General features: G+C 38.8%; 1 protein-coding gene across 3 annotated transcripts in view; it reads right to left on the minus strand.

Moving 5' to 3' along the window:
* The window catches only part of METTL8 (methyltransferase like 8), a 120,738-nt gene that overhangs the window by 23,008 nt on the left and 71,656 nt on the right, over positions 1 to 26,074 (minus strand). For all 3 annotated transcript variants that reach the window (XM_003254256.2, XM_030803056.1, XM_030803057.1), the window contains 2 exons: positions 22,950 to 23,041; positions 1,276 to 1,646 (listed from right to left, as the gene is read on the minus strand). In XM_003254256.2, the coding sequence (XP_003254304.2) occupies positions 1,276 to 1,646; positions 22,950 to 23,041 (463 nt within the window). The remainder of the gene's footprint in view (positions 1 to 1,275; positions 1,647 to 22,949; positions 23,042 to 26,074) is intronic.

The following is a 26,074-nucleotide window of genomic DNA, read 5'->3' on the forward strand; positions in this document are numbered from 1 at the left end:
AACAAGGTACAATTTTTGTCTAACAAAGTGGAAAACATTAAAATAATACTTCAATCAATGAGGGTGTGATGAAACAGACATACACTGTCATGGAATGGTATTAGTCCAACTTCTTAGAAAGCAAGTGGGCAATATGTTTTAAAAGTATTAAAAATCTTCATAAATTATGAACTAGAAAATCTAACCTAAAACAATAAAAGAAAATGCAGCTAAAGACTATACCCAAAATGTTTGCTTCAGAAAATCTGAAAACAATTAAAATGTCCAGTATTGTGAAAATAGATAAGTAAAACTATAGTATTCCACATAGTAAAATATTTTGTAGCCATGAAAATATTTATAGAGAATTTTTAAAGATAGTGAAAACTGCTTATGATATCATGTTAAATAGAAACAAACAAAACTCAGAATACATGTTCTGTAATAGAAGAAGAAAAAGGTTAGCCAGGCGCGGTGGCTCATGCTTGTAATCCCAGCACTTTGGGAGGCTGAAGCAGGCGGATCACCTGAGGCCAGGAGTTCAAAACCAGCCTGGCCAACATGGCAAAACCCTGTCTCTACTAAAAATACAAAAAAATTAGCTGGGTGTGGTGGCAGGCACCTGTAATCCCAGCTACTTGGGAGACTGAGGCAGGAGAATTGCTTGAACCCGGGAGGCAGAAGCTGCAGTGAGCTGAGATGGTGCCACTATACTCTAGCCCAGGCAACAAGAACAAAAGTCTGTCTCAAAAAAAAAAAAAAAAAAAAAGAAAGAAAAAGGTCACTAAAATGTTAATAGTGGGTAAATCCTTTGTTTGTAGGATTGGTGATAAATTATCTCCTTGTTAGCAAATTCTCTCTAATCAATATACATCGCCTTTAAAATCAGAAAGACAGGGTTTAGTTTTAAAAATAGAAAACCAAGGTCTACACCAGATTATAGCAAATTATATATCTCACTTATTTCTATTTCATCTAAAAAGGGGTAATAACAAAGAGAGTAAAAATTAAGGCCAAAACTTCATTGGTACCTAAAACTGCCCTCAGATTAAAACGAAAACAGACAATTTTTTTTTTTAAAAACCAACAAAAACAGATTTAAACCACAAACTTAAAACTTGACTGATTAAAGACATGAGTCCCTTAAATATTATTTATGCACAAAAGTATACCGAATGCTTATTTAGATTTGATAGTTTTCCACCGGAAAAAAATCTGGATTATTAATAAAATAATACAGAATGTATATTTTCAAATTATTTGTCACCTCCCATTTTTGTCCCTTGAGCACAATACCTCTAGTATCCTGAAAGTGGCATTGCTACCAGGAAATAATCCAGTCTTCATAGGTCCTTTTTTGTGTTTTTCAGAGTCTAGGTTGGAAAAATCAGATTCTGTTTTGCTTTGACCTTCTGAAGAGCCAGAACTTTTCTCATAATGATTTTTTTCTTCAGGCACAGTAGGACAGTACATTCTTGAGAAACAATTTGTAGCACTAGTTTTTACATGATCCCATGATGATTCTCTCGCCTTCTCTTCAGGTTTTTGACCAACTGGAAGAATTTCAGGAAATTCCCTCAACAGCCAATTACGATCCTTGAAAAACTTATTCTTATGAATCTTGTAAAATGTGTCCCAGTATTTACTAGCTTCTCTCTCATACTTAACTAAAATAAAGAGGAAGAAGATTTATTTTACTATGAATTATATTTACTATTAGCTACTGTCTTGATAATTATTGTTAAACATATACATTATCATTTATAACAATTATATTTACAAGTGAATAACTTTAATATTATAATATTTTAATCTATCTGATAAAAGGTTGAAATTACAGAGCTTTAATTCTCTCAAAATGTGTCAGAATGTGGGATATTTAGTCCTACCCCTGTAAATCTGCTTCTATCTTAATAGTTTAGCCAATTTTTGTGAGAAATATAATCATTGCAAACAACTTTCTAATTTTGTTATCTTAACAATCACATTGTTACCAATAACCTGTGTGGTTTTTTATTATCTTAAAGAAAGGTCCGGGCACGGTGGCTCACGCCTGTAATCCCAGCACTTTAGGAGGCTGAAGCGGGTGGATCACTAGGTCAGGAGTTCAAGACCAGCCTGGCCAACATAGTGAAACCCCATCTCTACTAAAAATACAAAAAGTTAGCCGGAGCTGGTGGCGGGTGCCTGTAATTCCAGCTACTCAGGAGGCTGAGGCAGGAGAATTGCTTCAACCTGGGAGGTGGAGGTTGCAGTGAGGTGAGATTGCGCCATTGTGCTGCAGCCTGGGTGACAAGAGTGAAACTCTGTCTCAAAAAAAAAAGAAAGAATGAGGGCTGGGCACGGTGGCTCACACCTGTAATCCCAGCACTTTGGGAGGATGAGGCGGATGGACGCTTGAGGTAAGGAGTTCAAGACCAGCCTGGCCAACTTGTTGAAACCCCATCTCTACTAAAAATACAAAAATTAGCTGGGTGTGGTGGCAGACACCTGTAATCGCAGCTACTCAGGAGGCTGAGGCAGGAGAAATGCTTGAACCCGGGAGGAGGAATTTGCAGTGAGCAGAGAACATGCCATCGTACTCCAGCCTGGGCGACAGAGAGTCTGTCTCAAAAAAAAAAAAAAAAGCCTGGAGCAGTGAGACAGAGTGAGACCCTGTCTCAAAAATTAATAAGTAAATAAATAAATAAAAGAAAGGACACCTCATTTTTAATGTATTTACAAATACAATTTCAGCATAACAAATGTGCAAATTGGTGATCAGACAGGAAATTTCAAAATTATAAACAACTTAAGAGCTGAAGGGGTCCATTGGAACAATTTACTCCAACCCCCCTTTTTGCATTTGAAGAAAGGACCTAAACCCACTTGTTCTAAGTCCTAGAGCCCCATCACAGTGAATCCATGGCCATGTCTCCTGACTTTTGGAATCTGGAGGCCATCGCATAACTCTATTCTTACCCCAACCTCCAAGGCATCTCTTCCTACTGACATCTCCCAAGATGAAGCCTTAAAGAAAATCTCTGATGCTCTTAAAACAAATATGCATTTTATGATGTCATCCTGCGGTCAGGGTTAGGTCAACAGTCTCAGAGCTTCAGGTAATTCTTAGCTTTCTGCCTCTTCCTATTTGCTCCTTAAATTAATAAAGTAAGGGCCAGGCATGATGGCTCACGCCTGTAATCCCAGCACTTTGGGAGGCCAAGGCAGGCGGATCACGAGGTCAGGAGTTCAAGACCAGCCTGACCAACATGGTGAAACCCCATCTCTACTAAAAATACAAAAATTAACCGGGCATGATGGCAGGCGCCTGTAATCCCAGCTACTCAGGAGGCTGAGGCAGGAGAATCACTTGAACCTGGGAGGCGGAGGTTGCAGTGAGCTGAGATCATGCCATTGCACTCCAGCCTGGGCCACAGAGCAAGACTCCGTCTCAAAAAAAAAAAAAAAAATTAATAAAGTAACCCACTCTCTCCCTCATTTATTCAACAAACATTCCTTTTATTTTTTTGTATTTTTAGTAGAGACAGGGTTTCCCCATGTGGGCCAAGCTGGTCTCGAACTCCTGACTTCAAGTGATTTGCCTGCCTCCACCTACCAAAGTGCTGGGATTACAGGCGTGAGCTACTGCGCCTGGCACATTCCTTTTTTTTTTTCCATTTTTTTTCCCTGTATTCTTGGGCAGTGCTACAGGCAATAACAATTTCTTGAGTGCTATTATGTAATAGGCCTAATCCACGCATTAGGAATTACTTTAACCTACTGTAGATGCATGCCATTTTAAAAGTGTTTTCAAAGAATGCAAAAGCTTTCTTTCTAGGAATACAGAATAATTTCCAAGATTTGGTGTTAGGTGAAAAAGCAAGGTATATAACAGTGTCTATATTCTGTAACCACTCATTAAAATAAGAAGAAAATACACGTGTATGGTTACGTAGAAATATTCATGTACACACACACACACACACACACACACACACGTAGAAGGTACAAAATACTTCTGGAAGGATAATCACATAATCAGTAATACTGGTTGCCTCTAGGGAGAGGAAAGGAGTGGCTGGGGACCACAGTTGGAAGGAGAATTTTCATTTGAATTTTGATCCATGTGAATTTACTATACATTCCAAAAATAAATTAAACTAAAAATAAAAATAAGAGATGCATTTCCTTCACAATTTTAAAGAAGCCCCTACTCTCAGAACAAGCAGTTGCCTGTAATCAGGTTCATCTTTGTTACAGAATCCTGTCCTGAGGCCCTTATAATTTTCTTCTTTCCAATTTTATCTTTATGGCCTTGTAACATGGATCTCCACCCATCTGGCCACAAGACTTCCTTCCCATCAAGGCTGAATTGTATCTGGCAGCAGGAATGCTATAAAGACTGAAACTCCCATCTGTATTTAAGGTCTGATAAATGAAAGTGGATCTTTGTAACAAAAGAATTATGTGATGTTAAGTCCAAAACATGCTCACCTCTGCACTAATGGAAAGAAACCTATTTATGGTTAATCTAAAACTATATATTTGTCTTTTAAATACTTCTATCTCTATTTTCCTTCTTTTTCAATAACTTTGGTATATCTCCACTTTTAAAAATTGGAGTGTGCCTGATATACTGTGTAAGAAAACAAAATGACACTCTGAAAATCAGACTCAGGAGAAATTATAAAAGAGTCAAATTTCTCCAGGGTCTTCTCAAGCCTTCCCTTCTTCCTTTACCTAAAAAAAAACTCTCTTTGTAACTCATTCCATGCAGGTAAAAGATTTGCTGCCTAACAAAAAGCAGCCACCTAAGAAGACCTATATTTAGTGAAATCTCTAGTATTTGAGTTTACAATATCAAGCTACTTGTGAAGTGCGTTTGAGCCCAATTACCAGTAACTAGAATGTACTGTAATACTACTGTATCTTGATTAATTTGTGGGAATATTCCTCTAGGAATTAAGTGGGGTGGGGGAAGTACAGGGGAGTAACCTAATAAAAGATGTGCATAGTGGCCAGGCGAGGTGGCTCATGCCTGTAATCCCAACATTGGAAGGCCCAGGCAGGAGGACTGCTTGAGGCTAGGAATTCAAGATGAGCCTGGACAACAAAGCAAGACCCTGTCTCTACTTAAAAAAAAAAAAAAGTGTGTATAGCCGTTCTATTTATATTAGGAAAAAGTGGGGAAAACTCAAATGCCGAACAACATGGGAATAAGCAAGCAAACCATGCAGTTCAAACAGGGTAACCTTATGTAGCAATTTAAAAATAAAAGATAATAGGCGGGGCATGATGGCTTATGCCTATAATACCGGCACTTTGGGAGGCCAGGGAGGGCAGATCACCTGAGGTCAGGAGCTTGAGACCGGCCTGACCAACATGGAGAAACCCCATCTCTACTAAAACTACAAAATTCGCCGGGCGTGGTGGTACATGCCTGTAATCCCAGCTACTCAGGAGGCTGAGGCAGGAGAATTGCTTGAACCCGGGAGGCAGAGGTTGCGGTGAGCTGAGATCGCACCATTGCACTCCAACCTGGGCAAGAGGAGTGAAACTCCGTCTCAATAAATAAATAAATAAATAAATAAATATAAAAAATAAAATAATAAAGGAAAATAATATTAAGATAAAATACACAGAATAGTATATACATTGATGGCAGCTCTAAAATTTATTTATAGTCATTCATCACAATAAGTTGAAAATTTGAAGCAATGATAACAATTTAATCATTATTAGGTAGCTCTTTCTTTTGCAAAGCTGTATCTACTTCTTACACAAAGATAAAGAATCTTGGCTAAATTCTTCATTCAAATTGCCTACAGAATTTCCTCATTTGATGACGGGTTTGAATTAGAGTAGTATCTCTAAAGTCTGTTTAAGCTCTAAAAATTCTATGTACTTTCCTATTAAGCGCCATGAATTTATGGAGAACATTAAACATTATCAGTTCTACAGACTACAAAATCTTGGATCAGATTGCTGTTTTAAACATGAGTCTGTACTACTGTTTTAATTTTTACAATTTACAGAGAAAATGAATCTGTAGTGATGTGACTGCAATCTGGTTCAGAAACCAAACATGTCAAGCATCTAAATTCAACTCTAGCCTATGTAATCTATAAAAAGAACTTGATTACTATTAGAAGATAATAGTCAGGGTTTGCTAATATACATATTTTCAAGCCTTTTCCAACTATTTCCCACTCAGGAATTAGGAGAAAAGAAATCAGATAATTACTTAAATTATACCAATAATAGTAGCATTAAAAATGACAAGAATAACACATATTATGTGTTTATTATGGGCTACGCACTATGTCAAATGCTTTACTTGGATTTTTCCCCCATTTAATCCTAGCAGTATCTCTCAGATAGATTTTATCATTCCAATTTGCAGAGAAAGAAATTCAATGTCAGAGGGAATAAAGAATTTCCCCAAGGTCACCCAGCCAGAAAGAGCAGAGTCAAGACCTAGCCTAAGTCTGCTAAACTCTAAAGCCCATGCTCTCACCCATTATACTACACTGCCTCCCGAACGCAAAGTCAATATGAACCCCCTGAAAATCATCTCTGCTTTTCTGATTCATACTTTCTTCTCAATTATGAAGTATCAAGTTGAAATTAAAACCTCAGTGTGGCTTACAATCAGTGTAAACACATTGTAAAAATAATGCTGATTGGAATTACCCTTCATTAAGACAGATCAGAAATACATAATTAATCAAACTGCATACTTTAAATTATAAGAAATATAAACCATGCAGTTATATGATGAACTGATGAGCAATAGGAACATTAAATGCTCTATGAGAATATATGGGTTTGTGGGACAGAAGCAAAACAGAGAAGCAGCACCAGTGTGTGGAATTTGGCTTTCAGCAGCTTCTCCAATCAATGCTGGCAACTCCATAGTTCCCAGTAATGTGTGAGAGCTTCTGAGACCCCATGGCTTGGTCAATCATCATAATTATGATTATGAGAAAACAAACACCTTCAGTGTATGATTTAATTTCCTGAACTGCAAGAGTATCTGCGTTAATGGGAAATGGAGGAATTACTGCTCTGACCATGAGTAAAAAATTCAGTATCAAGCTGCTGGTAAGGCAGGTCAGGAATGATAAAATAATATAGTGTGGAGAAATCTGCCCTGTCTTCATCTTGTTTAACTGACTTTCTAAACAGGTATATTAATGACAAATTTTTCTTGGAGGAAAATATTTTTCTTTCTTAGGTTGGTGATTCAGAGTTAATTGCTTTATGCCAGTGGCAGTAAGAGGGATGTAGCGATCTGTTTAACTACAGCCCAATGAAGCAACTTCTCCATTATTCACTTATTAAATTCAATATTGCTGAGGGAAAGAAGGAATATGCACGCTAACCATCCTTAAATATTCAGAATTCATTCTGAATCACACTGAACATCACAACTAAGAAACTGAATTAAACCATTTATGTATGACATATATAATATGATTAATATGAATTATGAAAATTTATTCTAAGTTTCCATGTAACAAAAAGCAATTTAAAGTTATTTTTGCACATCAATTACGCAAATACCTGAGCTCTCAAAGTTGGAAATTTCCACACATCAGTGAGAAAATTCATTGTCTAATAAAAGAAAACTCCTAAACTTATGAAATTAAAAGTATGTTTCTAAGAGCACTGCATAAAATTTTAAACAAGCAAAGCCAACTTATAAACAAATAACCTAAATTTATAAGCATAAAACTGTTAGCTACTCTCTTTCTCTATTTTTTTCACATAGAACATCCTCTCAATGGTAAGGTATTCACAAAGTAAAGTATAGTGAGACTCATTCTTTTGCTTGACATAGATAACTTTCCATAGGTTGATAGTTAATTACATGATATTTTAAAGTAAAAATAGCAGCTGCTTTTGTTATTCAGTTTAAAAGACTCATTACATTTGCTAAATAACTGAGATATGACACACTGGAGATGTTTTTTAGGAAATTATAAAATATAATTATGTTAACTCAAAGATTGCCAAATGTATCTTTCATTTCTCTGAATTAACTTGCTTTTAAAATAAATTTGAGCTATAGTAAAATTGAAAATAAATTACAAAAAGGAAATGTGGAATTAAAAATCATTAATCTGGGCAATCTTATTGAAAGAAATGAGGGCCTGGATCTATACTTTTTTTTTTTTTTTTTTTTTGAGACAGGGGCTTACTCTGTGCGCAGCCTGGAGTGCAGTGGTGCAATCACAACTCAGTGCAGCCTTGACCTCCTGGGCTCAAGTGATCCTCCCATTTCAGCCTCCCAAGTAGCTAGGACTACAAGCACGCACAACCACGCCTGGTTAACTTTTACATATTTGTAGAGATGGGGTCTCACTGTTGCTCAGGCTGGTCTCAAATTCCTGGGCTCAAGAGATCCTCCCACCTTGGCCTCCCAAAGTGTTGGGATTACAGGTGTGAGCCACCACATCCGGTCCCAAATGCCATATACATTTTAATCACAAAAATGAAATGTCAACCATCCTGCAGCAAGACTATTATTTGTGATGAATAATTTCTTACTTTCAGATTGTGAGAGTGTTTCCTGACTTCAGTTCTCACCAACAGCTGAGACAATAGGTGAGAAATGGGAAATGGGAGTGACAGGAGAGCCTGAGACACAGAGACCAAAAGAAATGTGCCAGAGAGTTGGCCAGCATGGGAGAACAACCAGTACTTCCTCCCAGTTGCATTAAAATAAAGTGAGATAAGATCAGTAAACAGTGCTCCTGCTGTATAATAATCTGCATATAGAATACTCTGTGATGGGAGAACACTGGCTCTTTCAAAGATTTAGGACTCTCCTAGATTAGAAAAGATGGTGGTTCACAGAGGCACTTGCCGAAGAGCCAGGTCACTGCTTCCTCTGGGTTCTCAGTGTTTGAAAGTAGAGCTTTTAAACAATCTATTTGCCTTGACCCGTATTCATCAGAGACATTAAATATCAAACCTGAAGCCTCACCCAGTGTGCTGCAGACTGGCACGTCTGTGATCCCTACAGAAATTGCGCTGGATGGCTCTCACTGTAACGTCCTGCCACTCAAATGGTTCCTCAGAACAAAAGTATCCTTCCTTTGCCACCCTCCGGGCAGCCGCAGTTATTGCTCTGTGTGCCCTTGCTTACGTGTGATAAGATGGTCACCCCCATGTGTTCCTTCTCCCTGCAGTGGTCCCCTGACAGGTATGAAGCCCACCACACTGAAGTGTTACAGAGGGGATGCAGAAGGGACCTAGCAGAAGCCTTTATCTCTTTGAGTCATTTTGAAACGGAATTTTTTGTTCTGTGTCTCCGCAGCAGTCAGAAAACTTGCACAGAAAGAGACTGGACATACTAATAAGCAAATCAAATGCTTCAAAGTGGTATCATCAACCCTCTCCTGCCTGCCTTTCCTGCTTCTACAGAGAGAGGCCAGTCACCACCTTTCTATTTCAGTCACACTACGCACGGTTCTATGGGAACTGTCATTTTCCTTTACTGCGGTTTCCAAGGCCCTAAAATAACCTTCTCATTAGCTTCACCAAGTTCATTGTTAACATAAATAGGACAAAATAGGCAGCCACATACAGACGACTTTAAGGGAACATTATCAGCACTGCTCATCTATTTATGTTCTAAACGGAAATATTCAAAATAGGCAAAAAGATCCTTGGTTTTTCATATTATCAGGAAATATATTGTGGATAATTTTTAACTTCCTGGAAATGAATTAAGATGGCTGACAACTTTTAATTCAGTTTAGGCTTGACTCTGTCTGTCACATCCAGGTGGCCACCAGCAGAAGCTTGAGTAATGTGGAAAATATGTCTGTGCAGCTGCTGGCAAAGAAGCACAGTTATACTTCCTCAGAAACAGTGTGACAGAGTTCCTGCAAAGGAATGCAATATTGGCTGATTTGTAAGCAGTACTGCCACTGGTATGCACCCTAGAATCCAACCCTAATACTCCCTGGCCATATTCCCCTCAAGGACTTCGTGGTTGAAGCTCATAAAAATAGAATGATGTCATTGTGGATCAGGTGCTCTTCGTTTCTGTCCACTCTCCAGGATACAATAAGGAGCTTAGGAGGAGGATGGAAGGCCAGGCGCGGTGGCTCACGCTTGTAATCCCAGCACTTTCGGAGGCCGAGGCGGGCGGATCCCGAGGTCAGGAGATCAAGACCACGGTGAAACCCCGTCTCTACTAAAAATACAAAAAATTAGCCGGGCGTGGTGGCGGGCGCCTGTAGTCCCAGCTACTCGGAGAGGCTGAGGCAGGAGAATGGCGTGAACCCGGGAGGCGGAGCTTACAGGGAGCCGAGATTGCGCCACTGCACTCCAGCCTGGGAGACAGAGCGAGACTCTGTCTCAAAAAAAAAAAAAAAAAAAAAAAGGAGGAGGATAGAGAACTGCCTCTACGGAATAGCAAATGATACCAGAAGATAAGATAGATAGGCACTGCCCTCTTCAATAGGTAACGGCAGCTAATGAGGGCAGTCTCATTAGCTTAGGCTCCCCAACTACCGTTGCTTCAAACTTTGGCCTCAATTTGTAGACTAAAGTCACCAGAACAATAGTTAACTACCAGTGGGATTAGTGATCTTCCTTATTCTTGGTTTACACAGAGGAATGCTAACATCTTTCCCTGGGGAGTTCCAGGACAGCTGATCAATCTAGAAACAAAATTCAATCTCAGGGGTTGGAAACCTTTTTCTGTAATGGGCCAGATAGTATTTTAGTCTCTGTGGGCCAGCTGCAACAGTCTTTGTTGCAACTACTGTGACACTATAGCTCAAAAGTAACCATAGACAGTATGTCAACAAATGAGTGTGTCTGTGTTCCAATAAACTTTATTTACAAAAACAGGCAGCAGGCTGGATTTGGACCATAGACTAGTCTGCTGACTCTTGCTTCATCTAACGGTTACACTGATGTTGCCACAAGAGTGACCAAAAAATGATGACCGGAACCAAGTTGTTCTGGCAAAACTAATCTATTGTATTAGAAGCCAGAATAGTGGCTCTTATGGGCCACTATTTGTGGGATTAGTGGGGTCAGGGGTCGGGGGAGTACTATAATTGGGAAGAAGCACATGGAAGCTTCTGGGTTAATAGTAATATTCTGTTTCTTGATATGGGTGATGTTTACATAGGTGTGTTAACTTTGTGAAAATTCATTGAACTATGTGAGAATTCATTTATGAGTTGTATAAATTTCTGTGTCTATTTTATAAACTATTTTTAAAAAGAAAAAAAAGAAACAACATGTTCTAAGGGATAAATCATTTTTAAAAAATTAGGCAGAAAGTCCTATAGAGAGAATATAAGAGTTGGGCAAAGTGTCTGTGGGTTCCCAGCTGTGCAATGAGGACGACACAGGCCAAGTTCTTTTGTTTGTAGTGTGCTTTTTTAAAAAATTGTGATTAAAAACCACATAATGTAAAATTTAACATCTTAACTATTTTAAAATGTATAGTTCAGTAAAGTATATTCATATTGTTGTGAAACAAACCTCCAGGATGTTTTTATCTTGCTAAACTATTAACTACATACCAATTAAATGACAACTCCCCCTTTTATGGAAAAAGTGTTTATTTACGAAATAACATGAGGTTAAAAAAGTAGATCTCCAAATTATATATGTATTATAATTACAACTGCTTAAAATTATATACACATTGGGTAAAAGTTCTAAATGGTGAACTAAAAACAATTATGTCAGAACAGTAGGATTAAGAGGGAATTGTCTTAAGTTCTCTTAATATTTCCCCAATTTCCCGAGCCCTTGGCAACCACCGTTTTTCGTTCTGAATTTGACTACTTTAGATGTCTCAAATAAGTGGAATCATACAGTAGTTGTCTTTTTGTGATGTCTTATTTCACTTAGCATCAAGTCCTCAAGGTTCATCCATGTTGTAGTATGTGACAGGATTTCTTTCCTTTTTAAGCCAGAATACGATTCCATTTTATGTATATACCACATTTGTTTTAACCATTCATCTGATGATGGGCATTTTAGGGTACTTCCACCTTTTGCCTATTGTGAATAGTGCTGCTATGAACAGAGGTGTGCAAATATCTCTTTGAGACTTTGCTTTCAATTCTTTTGCATATAACCCAGAGGTGGGATTGCTGGGTCATATGGCAGTTCTATTTTTTATTTTTTTTAGGAACTTCCATACCGTTTTCCATAGCAGCCACATCATTTTACAATGTTACCCAACAATACACAAGGGCTCCAATTTCTCCAAAGCCTTGTCAATGCTTGTCATTGTCAGGTTTATAAAACATTTATTTATTTTTATTGATATATAATAGATATAAATATTTTCAGAGTACATGTCATAATTTAATATCTTCTAATCAGTGTAATTGGGATATCCATCAACCTAAATATTTGTCTTTTCTTTTATTATTATTATTATACTTTAAGTTCTAGGGTACTGTGCACAATGTGCAGGTTTGTTACATATGTGTACTTGCGCCATGTTGGTGTGCTGCACCCATTAACTCGTCATTTACATTAGGTATATCTCCTAATGCTATCCCCCCCCACTACCGCCACTCCACAATAGGCCCTGGTGTGTGATGTTCCCCATCCTGTGTCCAAAGTGTTCTCATTGTTCAATTCCCACCTATGAGTGAGAACATGTGGTGTTTGGTTTTCTGTCCTTGCGATAGTTTGCTCAGAACGATGGTTTCCAGCTTCATCCATGTCCCTACAAAGGACATGAACTCATCCTTTTTTATGGCTGCATAGTATTCTGTGGTGTATATGTGCCACATTTTCTTAATCCAGTCTACCATCGATGGACATTTGGGTTGGTTCCAAGTTTTTGCTATTGTGAATAGTCTCACAATAAACATACGTATGCATGTGTCTTTATAGCCGCATGATTTATAATCCTTTGGGTATATACCCAATAATGGGGTGACTGGATCAAATAATATTTCTAGTTCTAGATCCTTAAGGAATCGCCACACTATCTTCCACATGGTTGAACTAGTTTACAGTCCCACCAACAGTGTCAAAGTGTTTCTATTTCTCCACATCCTCTCCAGCACCTGTTGTTTCCTGACATTTTAATGATGGCCATTCTAACTGGTGTGAGATGGTATCTCATTGTGGTTTTGATTTGCATTTCTCTGATGGCCAGTGATGATGAGCATTTTTTCATGTGTCTGTTGGCTGCATAAATGTCTTCTTTTGAGAAGTGTCTGTTCATATCCTTTGCCCACTTTTTGATGGGGTTGTTTGATTTTTTCTTGTAAACTCGTTTAAGTTCTTCGCAGATTCTGGATATTAGCCCTTTGTCAGATGAGTAGATTGCAAAAATTTTCTCCCATTCTGTAGGTTGCCTGTTCACTCTGATGGTAGTTTCTTTTGCTGTGCAGAAGCTCTTTAGTTTAATTAGATCTCATTTGTCAATTTTGGCTTTTGTTGCCATTGCTTTTGGTGTTTTAGACATGAAGTCCTTGCACATGCCTATGTCCTGAATGGTATTGTCTAGGTTTTCTTCTAGGGTTTTTATGGTTTTAGATCTAACATTTAAGTCTTTAATCCATCTGGAATTAATTTTTGAATAAGGTGTAAGGAAGGGATCCAGTTTCAGCTTTCTAATATGGCTAGCCAGTTTCCCAGCACCATTTATTAAATAGAGAATCCTTTCCCCATTTCTTGTTTTTGACAGGTTTGTCAAAGATCAGATGGTTGTAGATGTGTGGTATTATTTCTGAGGGCTCTATTCTGTTTCATTGGTCTATATTTATGTTTTGGTACCAGTACCATGCTGTTTTGGTTACTGTAGGCTTGTAGTATAGTTTGAAGTCAGGTAGCGTGATGCCTCCAGCTTTGTTCTTTTGGCTTAGGATTGTCTTGGCAATGCAGGCTCTTTTTTGGTTCCATATGAACTTTAAAGTAGTTTTTTCTAATTCTGTGAAGAAAGTCATCGATAGCTTGACGGGGATGGCACTGAATCGATAAATTACCTTGGGCAGTATGGCCATTTTCACAATATTGATTCTTCCTATCCATGAACATGGAATGTTCTTCCATTTGTTTGTGTCCTCTTTTATTTCGTTGAGCAGTGGTTTGTAGTTCTCCTTGAAGAGGTCCTTCACATCCCTTGTAAGTTGGATTCCTAAGTATTTTATTCTCTTTGAAGCAACTGTGAATGGGAGTTCACTCATGATTTGGCTCTCTGTTTGTCTGTTATTGGTGTATAGGAATGCTTGTGATTTTTGCACATTGATTTTGCATCCTGAGACTTTGCTGAAGTTGCTTATTAGCTTAAGGAGATTTTGGGCTGAGACGATGGGGTTTTCTAAATATACAATCATGTCATCTGCAAACAGGGACAATTTGACTTCCTCTTTTCCTAATTGAATACCCTTTATTTCTTTCTCTTGCCTGATTGCCCTGGCCAGAGCTTTCCAACACTATGTTGAATAGAAGTGGTGAGAGAGGGCATCCCTGTCTTGTGCCAGTTTTCAAAGGGAATGCTTCCAGTTTTTGCCCATTCAGTGTAATATTGGCCATGGGTTTGTTGTAAATAGCTCTTATTATTTTGAGATACGTCCCATCAATACCTAATTTATTGAGAGTTTTTTTAGCATGAAGGGCTGCTGAATTTTGTCGAAGGCCTTTTCTGCATCTATTGAGATAAGCATGTGGTTTTTATCTTTGGTTCTGTCAATATGATGGATTACATTTATTGATTTGTGTATGTTGAACCAGCCTTGCCTCCCAGGGACGAAGCCCATTTGATCATGGTGGATAAGCTTTTTGATGTGCTGCGGGATTTGGTTTGCCAGTATTTTATTTAGGATTTTCACATTGATGTTCATTAAGGATATTGGTCTAAAATTCTCTTTTTTTTGTTGTGTCTCTGCCAGGCTTTGGTATCAGGATGATGCTGGCCTCATAAAATGAGTTAGGGAGGATTCCCTCTTTTTCTATTGATTGGAATAGTTTCAGAAGGAATGGTAACAGCTCCTCTTTGTACCTCTGGTAAAATTCGGCTGTGAATCCATCTGGTCCTGGACTTTTTTTGGTTGGTAGGCTCTTAATTATTGCCTCAATTTCAGAGCCTGTTATTGGTCTATTCAGGGATTCAGCTTCTTCCTGGTTTAGTCTTGGGAGGGTGTATGTGTCCAGGAATTTATCCATTTCTTCTAGATTTTCTAGTTTATTTGCATAGAGGTGTTTATAGTATTCTCTGATGGTAGTTTGTATTTCTGTGGGATCGGTGGTGATATCCCCTTTATCATTTTTTATTGCGTCTATTTGATTCTTCTCTCTTTTCTTCTTTATTAGTCTTGCTAGCAGTCTATCAATTTTGTTGATCTTTTCACAAAACCAGCTCCTGGATTCATTGACTTTTTGAAGGGTTTTTTGTGTCTCTATCTCCTTCAGTTCTGCTCTGATCTTAGTTATTTCTTGCCTTCTGCTAGCTTTTGAATGTGTTAGCTCTTGCTTTTCTAGTTCTTTTAATTGTGATGTTAGGGTGTCAATTTTAGATCTTTCCTGCTTTCTCTTGTGGGCATTTAGTGCTGTAAATTTCCCTCTACACACTGCTTTAAATGTGTCCCAGAGATTCTGGTATTTGTATCTTTGTTCTCATTGGTTTCAAAGAACATCTTTATTTCTGCCTTCATTTTGTTATATACCCAGTAGTCATTCAGGAGCAGGTTGTTCAGTTTCCATGTAGTTGGGCGGTTTAGGTGAGTTTCTTAATCCTGAGTTCTAGTTTGATTGCACTGTAGTCTGAGAGACAGTTTGTTATAATTTCTGTTCTTTTACATTTGCTGAGGAGTGCTTTACTTCCAACTATGTGGTCAGTTTTGGAATAAGTGTGATGTGGTGCTGAGAAGAATGTATATTCTGTTGATTTGGGGTGGAGTTCTGTAGATGTCTATTATGTCCACTTGGTGCAGAGCTGAGTTCAATTCCTGGATATCCTTGTTAACTTTCTGTCTCGTTGATCTGTCTGATGTTGACAGTGGGGTGTTAAAGTCTCCCATTATTATTGTGTAGGAGTCTCTTTGTAGGTCTCTAAGGACTTGCTTTATAAATTTGGGTGCTCCTGTATTGGGTGCATATATTTTTAGGATAGTTAGCTCTTCTTGTTGAATTGATCCCTTTACCATTATGTAATGGCCTTCTTTGTCTCTTCTGATCTTTGTTGGTTTAAAGTCTGTTTTATCAGAGACTAGGATTACAACCCCTGCTTTTTTTTTGTTTTCCATTTGCTTTGTAGATCTTCCTCCATCCCTTTATTGTAAGCCTATGTGGGTCTCTGCACCTGAGATGGGTCTCCTGAATACAGCACACTGATAGGTCTTGACTCTTTATCCAATTTGCCAGTCTGTGTCTTTTAATTGGAGCATTTAGCCCATTTACATTTAAGGTTAATATTGTTATGTGTGAATTTGATCCTGTCATTATGATGTTAGCTGGTTATTTTGCCTGTTAGTTGATGCAGTTTCTTCCTAGCATCGATGGTCTTTACAATTTGGCATGTTTTTGCAATGGCTGGTACTGGTTGTTCCTTTCCATGTTTAGTGCTTCCTTCAGGAGCTCTTGTAGGGCAGGCCTGGTGGTGACAGAATCTCTCAGGTGGTGACAGAATCTCTCAGCATTTGCTTGTCTGTAAAGGATTTTATTTCTCCTTCACTTATAAAGCTTAGTTTGGCTGGATATGAAATTCTGGGTTGAAAGTTCTTTTCTTTAAGAATGTTGCATATTGGCCCCCTCTCTCTTCTGGCTTGTAGAGTTTCTGCTGGGAGATCCACTGTTAGTCTGATGGGTTTCCCTTTGTGGGTAACCCTGATCTTTCTCTCTGGCTGCCCTTAATATTTTTTCCTTCATTTCAACCTTGGTGAATCTGACAATTATGTGTCTTGGAGTTGCTCTTCTCAAGGAGTATCTTTGTGGCATTCTCTGTATTGCCTGAATTTGAATGTTGGCCTGCCTTGCTAGATTGGGGAAGTTCTCCTGGATAATATCCTGAGAGTGTTTTCCAACTTGATTCCATTCTCCCCGTCACTTTCAGGTACACCAATCAGACGTAGATTTGGTCTTTTCACATAGTCCCACATTTCTTGGAGGCTTTGTTCATTTCTTTTTACTCTTTTTTCTCTCAGCTTCTCTTTTCACTTCATTTCATTCATTTGATCTTCAATCACTGATACCCTTTCTTCCACTTGACCAAATCAGCTACTGATTTGGTCAGTAGCTTGTGCATGTGTCACGTAGTTCTCATGCCATGGTTTTCAGCTCCATCAGGTCTTTTAAGGACTTCTCTACGCTGTTTATTCTAGTTAGCCATTTGTCTAATCTTTTTTCAAGGTTTTTAGCTTCCTTGCGATGGGTTCGAACATCCTCCTTTAGCTCAGAGAAGTTTGTTATTACCTATTGTCTGAAGCCTTCTTCTCTCAACTTGTCAAAGTCATTCTCCAACCAGCTTTGTTCCATTGCTGGCAAGGAATTGCATTCCTTTGGAGAAGAGGCGCTCTGATTTTTAGAATTTTCAGCTTTTCTGCTCCGGTTTCTTCCCATCTTTGTGGTTTTATCTACCTTTGGTCATTGATGATGGTGACGTACAGATGGGGTTTTGGTGTGGATGTCCTTTCTGTTTGTTAGTTTTCCTTCAGCTGCAGGTCTGTTGGAGTTTGCTGGAGGTCCACTCTGGACGCTGTTTGCCTAGGTATCACCAGTGGAGGCTGCAGAACAGCAAATATTGCAGAACAGCAAATGTTGCTGTCTGATTGTTCCTCTGGAAGCTTCATCTCAGAGGGGCACCTGGTCGTATGAGGTGTCAGTCGGCCCCTACTGGGAGGTGCCTCCCAGTTAGGCCACTCGGGGGTCAGGGACCCACTTGAGGAGGCAGTCTGTCCCTTCTCAGATCTCAAACTGTGCTGGGAGAACCAGTACTCTCTTCAAAGCTGTCAGACGGGACAATTAAGTCTGCAGAAGCTTCTGCTGCCTTTTATTCAGCTATGTCCTACCCCCAGAGGTGGAGTCTACAGAGGCAGGCAGGCCTCCTTGAGCTGCGGTGGGCTCCACCCAGTTCGAGTTTCCCAGCCACTTTGTTTACCTACTCAAGCCTCAGCAATGGCAGGCGCCCCTCCCCAGCCTCGCTGCTGCCTTGCAGTTCGATGTCAGACTGCTGTGCTAGCAATGAGCGAGGCTCCGTGGGCGTGGTACCCTCCAAGCCAGGCACAGGATATAATCTCCTGGTGTGCCGTTTGCTAAGACTGTTGGAAAAGCGCAGTATTAGGGTGGGAGTGACCTGATTTTCCAGGTGCCGTCTGTCATGGCTTCCCTCGGCTAGGAAAGGGAATTCCCTGAACCCTTGCACTTCCCAGGTGAGGTGATGCCTCGCCCTGCTTCTGCTTATGCTCTGTGGGCTGCATCCACCCACTGTCCAACCAGTGACATGAACCTGGTACCTCAGTTGGAAATACAGAAATCACCCATCTTCTGCATTGCTCATGCTGGGAGCTGTAGACTGGAGCTGTTCCTATTCAGCCATCTTGGAACCGCACCTTTTTGTCCTTTCTTCATGCTAGGAACATTTATTCTCTTCTAGCTATTTTTTTTTTTTGAGATGGTCACCCAGGCTGGAGTGCAATGACGTGATCTTGACTCACTGCAACCTCTGCCTCCTGGGTTCAAGCAATTCTCCTGCCTCAGCCTCCCGAGTAGCTAGGACTACAGGTGTGTGCCACCAGACCTGGCTAATTTTATATTTTTGGTAGAGATAGGGTTTCACCATGTTGGCCAGGCTGGTCTTGAACCCCTGACCTTAGGTGATCCACCCACCTTGGGCTCCCAAAGTGCTGAGATTATAGGTGTGAGCCACCTCGTCTGGCCTCCTCTAGCTATTTTGAAATTTTCAGTAGATAATTGTGAACTAGTCACCCTACTGATCTATATTGAACATGAAGTCTTACTCCTTCTATCTAACTGTGTATTTGTACCCATTACTCAATCTCTCTTCACCCCCCCACCCCTTCCTGGCCTCTGGTAATTACCAATCTATTCTCTATTTTCATAACAGCCACTGTTTTAGCTCCCACATATGGATGAAAACATGCAGTATTTGTCTTTCTGTGTTTGACTTATTTAACTTAAGGACCTCCATTTCCTCCATGTTGCTGCAAATAAGATTTCATTCTTTTTTTATGGCTGAATAATATTCCATTATGTATATATACCACTTTTTTTTTATCCATTCATCCATCTGGAACAGGCAAGGATGCCCACTTTTGCCACTTTAATTTAACATAATACTGGAAGTCCTAGCCAGAGAAATTAGGCAAGACAAAGAAATAAAGGGCAGCCAAGTTGGAAAGGAAGAAGTCAAATTAGCCTTGTTCAAAGACAATATGTTTTGTTTTGTTTTGTTTTGTTTTGTTTTTGAGACAGGGTCTTACTCTGTCACCCAGGCTGCAGTGCAGTGGTGCAAAAGTGATCTCGGCTCACTGCAACCTCTGCGTCCTGGGTTCAAGTGATTCTCCCACCTCAGCCTCCTGAGTAGCTGGGACTACAGGGATGTACCATGATTCCCGGCTAATTTTTTGTATTTATAGTAGAGATAGGGTTTCGCCCTGTTGGCCAGGCTGGCCTCAAGTGATCTGCCCACCCTGGCCCCCCAAAGTTCTGGGATTACAGGCGTAAGCCCCTGTGCCCAGCCAACAATATGATCTTAAACTTAGAAAAACCTAGACTCCACCAAAAAACTGTTAGAACTGATACATTTAGTAAAATTGCAGGATACAAAATAAACACACAAAAATCAGTAGCATTTAAATATGCCGACAGTGAACAATCTGAAAAAGAAATCAAGAAAGCAATCCCATTTCCAGTAGCTACAAAGAATATAAGACACCTAGAAATCAATTTAATCAGAGATGTGAAAGATCCATACAAGGAAAACTATAAAACATTCATAAAAGAAATTAAAGAGGACATTAAAAAACGGGAAGATATTCCATGCTGATGGGTCCAAATAATTAATATTGTTAAAATGACAATTCTACCAAAAGCAATTTATAGATTCAATGGAATCCCAATCAAAATACCTATGACATTCTTCACAGAAATAGAAAACAAAATCCTGAAATTTTTCTTTCTTTCTTTTTTTTTTTTTTTTGAGACAGGTTCTCACTCTGTCACCCAGTCTGGAGTGCAGTGGCACAATTACAGCTTACTGCAGCCTCAAACTCCCGGGTTCAAATGATCCTCCAGCCGCAGCCCCCTGAGTAGCTGGGACTACAGGGGCATGACCACAACCCTTGATTAATTTTTGTATTTTTTGTAGAGACAGGTTTTAGCCATATTGCCCAAGTTGGTCTTGAACTCCTGGGCTCAAGCAATCCTCCAGTCTAGGTTTCCCAAAATGCTGGGATTACAAGTGTGAGCCACTTGTGCCTGGCCCCTAAAATTTTTATAGAACCCCAAAAGATCCAGAATAGCCAAAGCAATCCTGAGCAAAATGAACAAAGCTGAGGCCAGGTGCAGTGGCTCACACCTGTAATCCCAGCACTTTGGGAGGCAGAGGTGGGCGGATCACCTGAGGTCAGGAGTTCAAGACCAGCCTGGCCAACATGGCAAAACCCTATCTCTACTAAAAATACAAAAATTAGCTGGTTGTGGTGGTGGGCACCTGTAATCCCAGCTAATCAGGAGGCTGAGACAGGAGAATTGCTTGAGCCTGGGAGGCAGAGGTTGTAGTGAGCCGAGATCGTGCCATTGCACTCCGGCCTGGACAACAGAGCAAAACTCCATCTCAAAAAAAAAAAAAAAAAAAAAAAAAAAAGAACAAAGCTGGAGGCATCATACTACCTGACTTCAAAACATATTACAAAGCTACAGTAACCAAACTGGCATAAAAACAGCCAATGTTTTACTGTTTTACTAGCATGTGTTTACTAGCCAATGTTTTACTAGCAATGTGTATGTTTTACTAGCATAAAAACAGACACATTGACTGATGGAAGAGAACAGAGAACCCAAATATAAATCCATGCATTTACAACCAACTCATTTTTGACAAAGGTGTCAAGTACATATAATGGGGAAAGGACAGTCTCTTCAATAAATGGTGCTGGGAAAACTGGAAAACTGTAAGCAGAAGAATAAAACTAGACTCTCATTTACTATATACAAAAATCAAATCAAAATGGACTAAAGACTTAAATCTATGACCCGAAACTATGAAATTACTAGAAGAAAACATTGGGGGAAATGCTCCAGGACATTGGAGCATTTTTATTTGTCTATTTTGCCATTTGTCAAAAGATTTCAAAAGCACAAGCAAACAAAGCAAAAATAGAAAATGGGATTATATCACGCTAACAAGCGCCTGTACAGCAAAGAAACAATCAACAAAGTGAAGAGACAACCCACAGAATGGAAGATCATATTTGCAAACTACCCATTTGACAAGGGATTAATAACAGGAATATATTAAGGAGCTCAAACAACTCAACAGCAAAAAAAAAAAAAAAGAAAATCACATTAAAAAATGGGCAAGGTTGGGGCAGTGGCTCACTCCTGTAATACCAGCACTTTGGGAGGATGAGGAGTTTCAGACCAACCTGGGCTGAGGTGGGAGGATCACCTGAACCCCGGCAGATTAAAGCTGCAGTGAGCCATGATCTCATCACTGTACTCCAGACTGGGCAACAAGACCCTGTCTCAAAAAAAAAAAAAAAAATGGCAAAAGATCTGAATAGATATTTCTCAAAAGAAGACGTACAAATGGCCAACAGCTATATGAAAAAATGCTCAGTATCACTAATCATCAGAAAAATGCAAATCAAAACCACAATGAGATAATCATCTCACCTCACCTAAAATGGCGTATATCAAAAAGACAGGGAATAATGAATGGATGCTGGTGAGGATGTGGAAAAAGGAGAACATTCATACACTGTTGGTGGGAATGTAAATTAGTATGACCACTATGGAAAACAGTGTGGAGTTTCCTCAAAAAAGTAAAAATAGAACTACCATATCATCCAGCAATGCCACTACTGGGTATTTATCCAAAAGAAAGGACATCAATATATCAAAGAGATAATTGCACTCCCATGTCTACTGCAGCTCTATTCATAGCAGCCATAACATGGAATCAACATTTCCTGTTTTTTTGTTTCTTTGTTTTTTTGTTTTTTTTTAGACGGAGTCTCGCTCTGTTGCCAGGCTGGAGTACAGTGGTGTGATCTTGGCTCACTGCAACCTCTGCCTCTCGAGTTCAAGTGATTCTCCTGCCTCACCCTCCTGAGTAGCTGGGACTACAGGCATGTGCCACCACGCCCAGCTAATTTTTGTTATTTTTAGTAGAGACAGGGTTTCTCGATCTTTTGACCTCATGATCTGCCCACCTCGGCCACCCAAAGTGCTGAGATTACAGGTATGAGCCACTGCGCCAGCTCCTGAGTTTTTCTGATGGTAGCATAGGCCAATTTTTTAAAAGCCATTTATGAAGGTGGTCAAGGCTTTACCTAAATTAAACTTAAATATAAAGGCCTTCAAGAAAACTGCCTTCAATCCTTACTGAAACTATATTTATCCTAAAACTTCAGCACCATTTTGATGTGACTTTATCTTCTTTGCGCAAAGTTTATAAATTTGTTCAAAGTTCCTAGGAAGTGAAATGCATAATAGCAGAGTAATAGCAGCATAGCAAGTGGAAAAGTTTAAAATCATGTTTTCATATTTTGTTTGAAATGCCACCCATGTGTATATCTCCCAGAAAAAGCAATAATATGACTACTCAAAGACCCAATTATAGGGTGAATACAAATTTCATTAACTTCGGTCCCACTACACTGGAAAAACTGGGAATTCTACCAAATGGAACAAGTGGACTGGCATCAGGAGAGGCTAAGAACTCGCAGAAGCAATCACACGAGGAGGAGGAAAAGTGAATAAAGCTCTGGCTCTAGGAGCTACAGCACGCAGTTGGCTACCTTGCTCTTCCAGAAGGACTCGCACAGCTGAGTTTTCCTTTACTTTTTTTCTGGCTGCTGCTTCTTCTTCCTTAGACCACTGCATGTGATCCCTATTAAAAAAAATAAAAAGATTGTAAAATATGCTTTATCATTGAAGAAGGCAGAAAAAAGGTGACAAGGAACCACATCTTTCGTTCTAGATTAGCTGAAGACAAATGATACAGACTAATTCCACATGGAATGAATACATTTTGTGTCAGATGTTCCTACTTATGGCGCTGGTACAACCCTGGAACTCCTACGATTCTTCTGTTTAAATGTGGTTGTGCTGCAAGCCCCAGCTACCTCTGGGAAATGGCTGCTAAAGTAATGTCCTCAGAACACCCTGGTGTATGACTATTTGGGTGCTGGTATGGTTTGCCGGTTTTTACTCTAAGACTAAATTTATTTGCCTTTTTGTTAATTTATGAACAGAACATTCTTCAGTAGTTTTTAAATGCTCCTCTTACAACACTTGTATTCTAACACTTTGCTGTCAAAGAGATCAAAGTGTTAAAATGTTTTGTACTTAGCCTGCAATTTTTAAAGTAACTTTAGATTTATTTTTCTTATTAGCTACTTTAACTTCCATAAAATGATTCATTTGCATTTAAGTGATAGAGTACTTGATGCAGCATGTGAACAGGTCATCTTTCTAAGTTCTGGCACTTTCTATAAGTATTTTTAGTTTCAGAATCTACTCTCCCTATATGAGAAGATATTATTTTCTGCTGCAAATAAATGTCTTTCTTGTAATAGAAGCAACAACTGTATACAAGAAAGGTAATATTTTTTAAGTTTTGTTTTCACAAAGTTTGCATTTTTTTTTGCAATAAGTTAGACTATAAGTAAAGCCATTTCCTGGAATAAGCCAGGAATAATTTTTTATCACTAAACAATAAAAAAATTACACACCCATATTCAAGTTGCATGTAGCCTGAAAGAAAAACCCCTAACACTATTATCATATGATATATGTAGTCACCTGACTGATGAGAAGGGATAAATTATATAGTTCTTGGAAGTGCATCATGCTGTGACCGACAAACATTGAGCAGTTAGGATGATCATAATTATAATTATAATAATTACCATCATTTATTTATTACATATCAGGTATTGTAATAAGCACATTACATATATATGTCTTATGTAATCCTTTCAAAAACCTTTTGATAGGGTTATAATCATGCCTACTTTGCATAGTGGCTAACAGAAATTTAATAACTTATTCAAGGTCATATAGCCATGAAGTGGCAGAACCAGAATTCACTTAGGTTTGTGTCACTTAAAAGTCCATCTTCTCAACTATTAGTCTATTATTTTCTACCACGGCAGTTGGGGACACAGAGAGACTTAAGATGTAATGTTTGCCCATCTTGGGTTTATATTCTCCTAGTGCAGCCAGGTAAACAATAAGTAAATGATAATACAGTGAAGCATGCATGGCTAGTACCTGATGAAGGGGAGCGCAGCCAATTAATGCAGCTGGGGCAAATAGGAAGGCTTAAGAGAAGGTAGGTTTGGGCTCAGGTTAGGAGGAAAAGTGGTAGAGCAAATTCATGTCACTCAGAAGCTGACAATACAGACAGTGCATACAGTGAACAGTTAAAAAACTCCATTTTGACTGGTTCTCTTGGACTACTGCAGATGAAGTTGGGAGCTGGGTAACGGTCAGATTTCAGAGGATCTTAAATGTGGGGCTGAACAGTTAAGTAGTATGCAAGACACAATGAAGTGGCGAAGGACTGGAGGAAATGCGACCAATTAGACTGTTGGAATGGTCTAGGAGTAATGAGTCCCACAACTAAAGTGGTAGCAATGGAGAACAGGAAGGAAAGGGGGAGAGGGAGACACTGAAAACACTGCAATTAAGACCTAGAGATTAACTAGATATTGGAGAAGAAGTGTAAGAGTCATGAATGATTCCAAGGTCTTAAAACTGAGTATCTAGGAAAGTGGGAGTAACAATGACAGAATATGGAGTTACATTGGGTGGAATGATGATAAGCATGGTACTATTTTAAGTAATGCTTATACTATCAGATATGAGAGGGTATATTCCAGTGACCTGGCTATAAATACACCACCGAAGGTGCGAAACTATTTTCCTTAAAAAAATAAAAATAAATAAATAAATCAAAATTGGTATGCTGCAGTCTCCAGGAAAAGTGAATGAGAATGTTTTCAGAGTCTTATAGATAAAAGTTTAACCACCAGTATTTAAAAAAAATCCAATCATGTACAAGCCAAATAACCATTAAACAACTTTGTCTCTTGCTTTAATAAATGAGGTTAGGATAGTTTTTGTTTTGACTTATTTTGACTTACATTAACATCTGTGATCAATCACATATAAATTGGGGCTGGCAACTATACTTTAAATTGTGTATATATTAAATATACTATATTGAATACAATTACATGACAGTTGTGAAATTAAAGGCAACAAGTTATTTATTGAAAAAACAGTATTTCTAAGGCTAGGGATGAGTTTTTCATCTACAAATTCTACCACATATAGGAAAGAAAATAGAACAATCTATTTCCCTGGGAAGAATCAAGCTGTGAGACAATAAGAGTATATGTGGTCTTCCGCTTTAAGCATTTAAGCTTTTAGTTTAACTTGCTATTTCTTATTTAATAACTTACAGTTATTTCTTAACTGTAACTTCCTTACACTGTTCTTTATGTTACTTCATTTTCTTAACTGCTAAGTGAGGGGAATAGTATATCCTAAGTTCCTGCAGAACAGATTTTTTTTTTTTACACCACAGTTACAGAATCCCCACAGAAACCTATAAAATGTTCCTACTGTATTTATGGGGACTTCCTCCAGGCCTGCTGCTTTATGATGGCAGTTCTTTACTTTGGAAAACTGGATTCATGTATCCCAAAACCCAACAGCTGGCAATAAGAATCATACAACTTTTTATTAGTAATAAATACAACTACAATAGAATTTAAGCATAGAAACAATAAACAAACTGGAAATAATCAAGTATTTAACAGCAACAAAAACTAAAGGAAAAAAGTGGTTTATAGAGTTTGGCCAATAAATTGTACTTCTGGGAACTTACTGAAATGAAGTAACTCGAAAGAAC

The sequence above is a fragment of the Nomascus leucogenys genome, chromosome 22a (genome assembly GCF_006542625.1).
Source record: "Nomascus leucogenys isolate Asia chromosome 22a, Asia_NLE_v1, whole genome shotgun sequence".
NCBI classification, from domain to species: Eukaryota; Metazoa; Chordata; class Mammalia; order Primates; family Hylobatidae; genus Nomascus; species Nomascus leucogenys.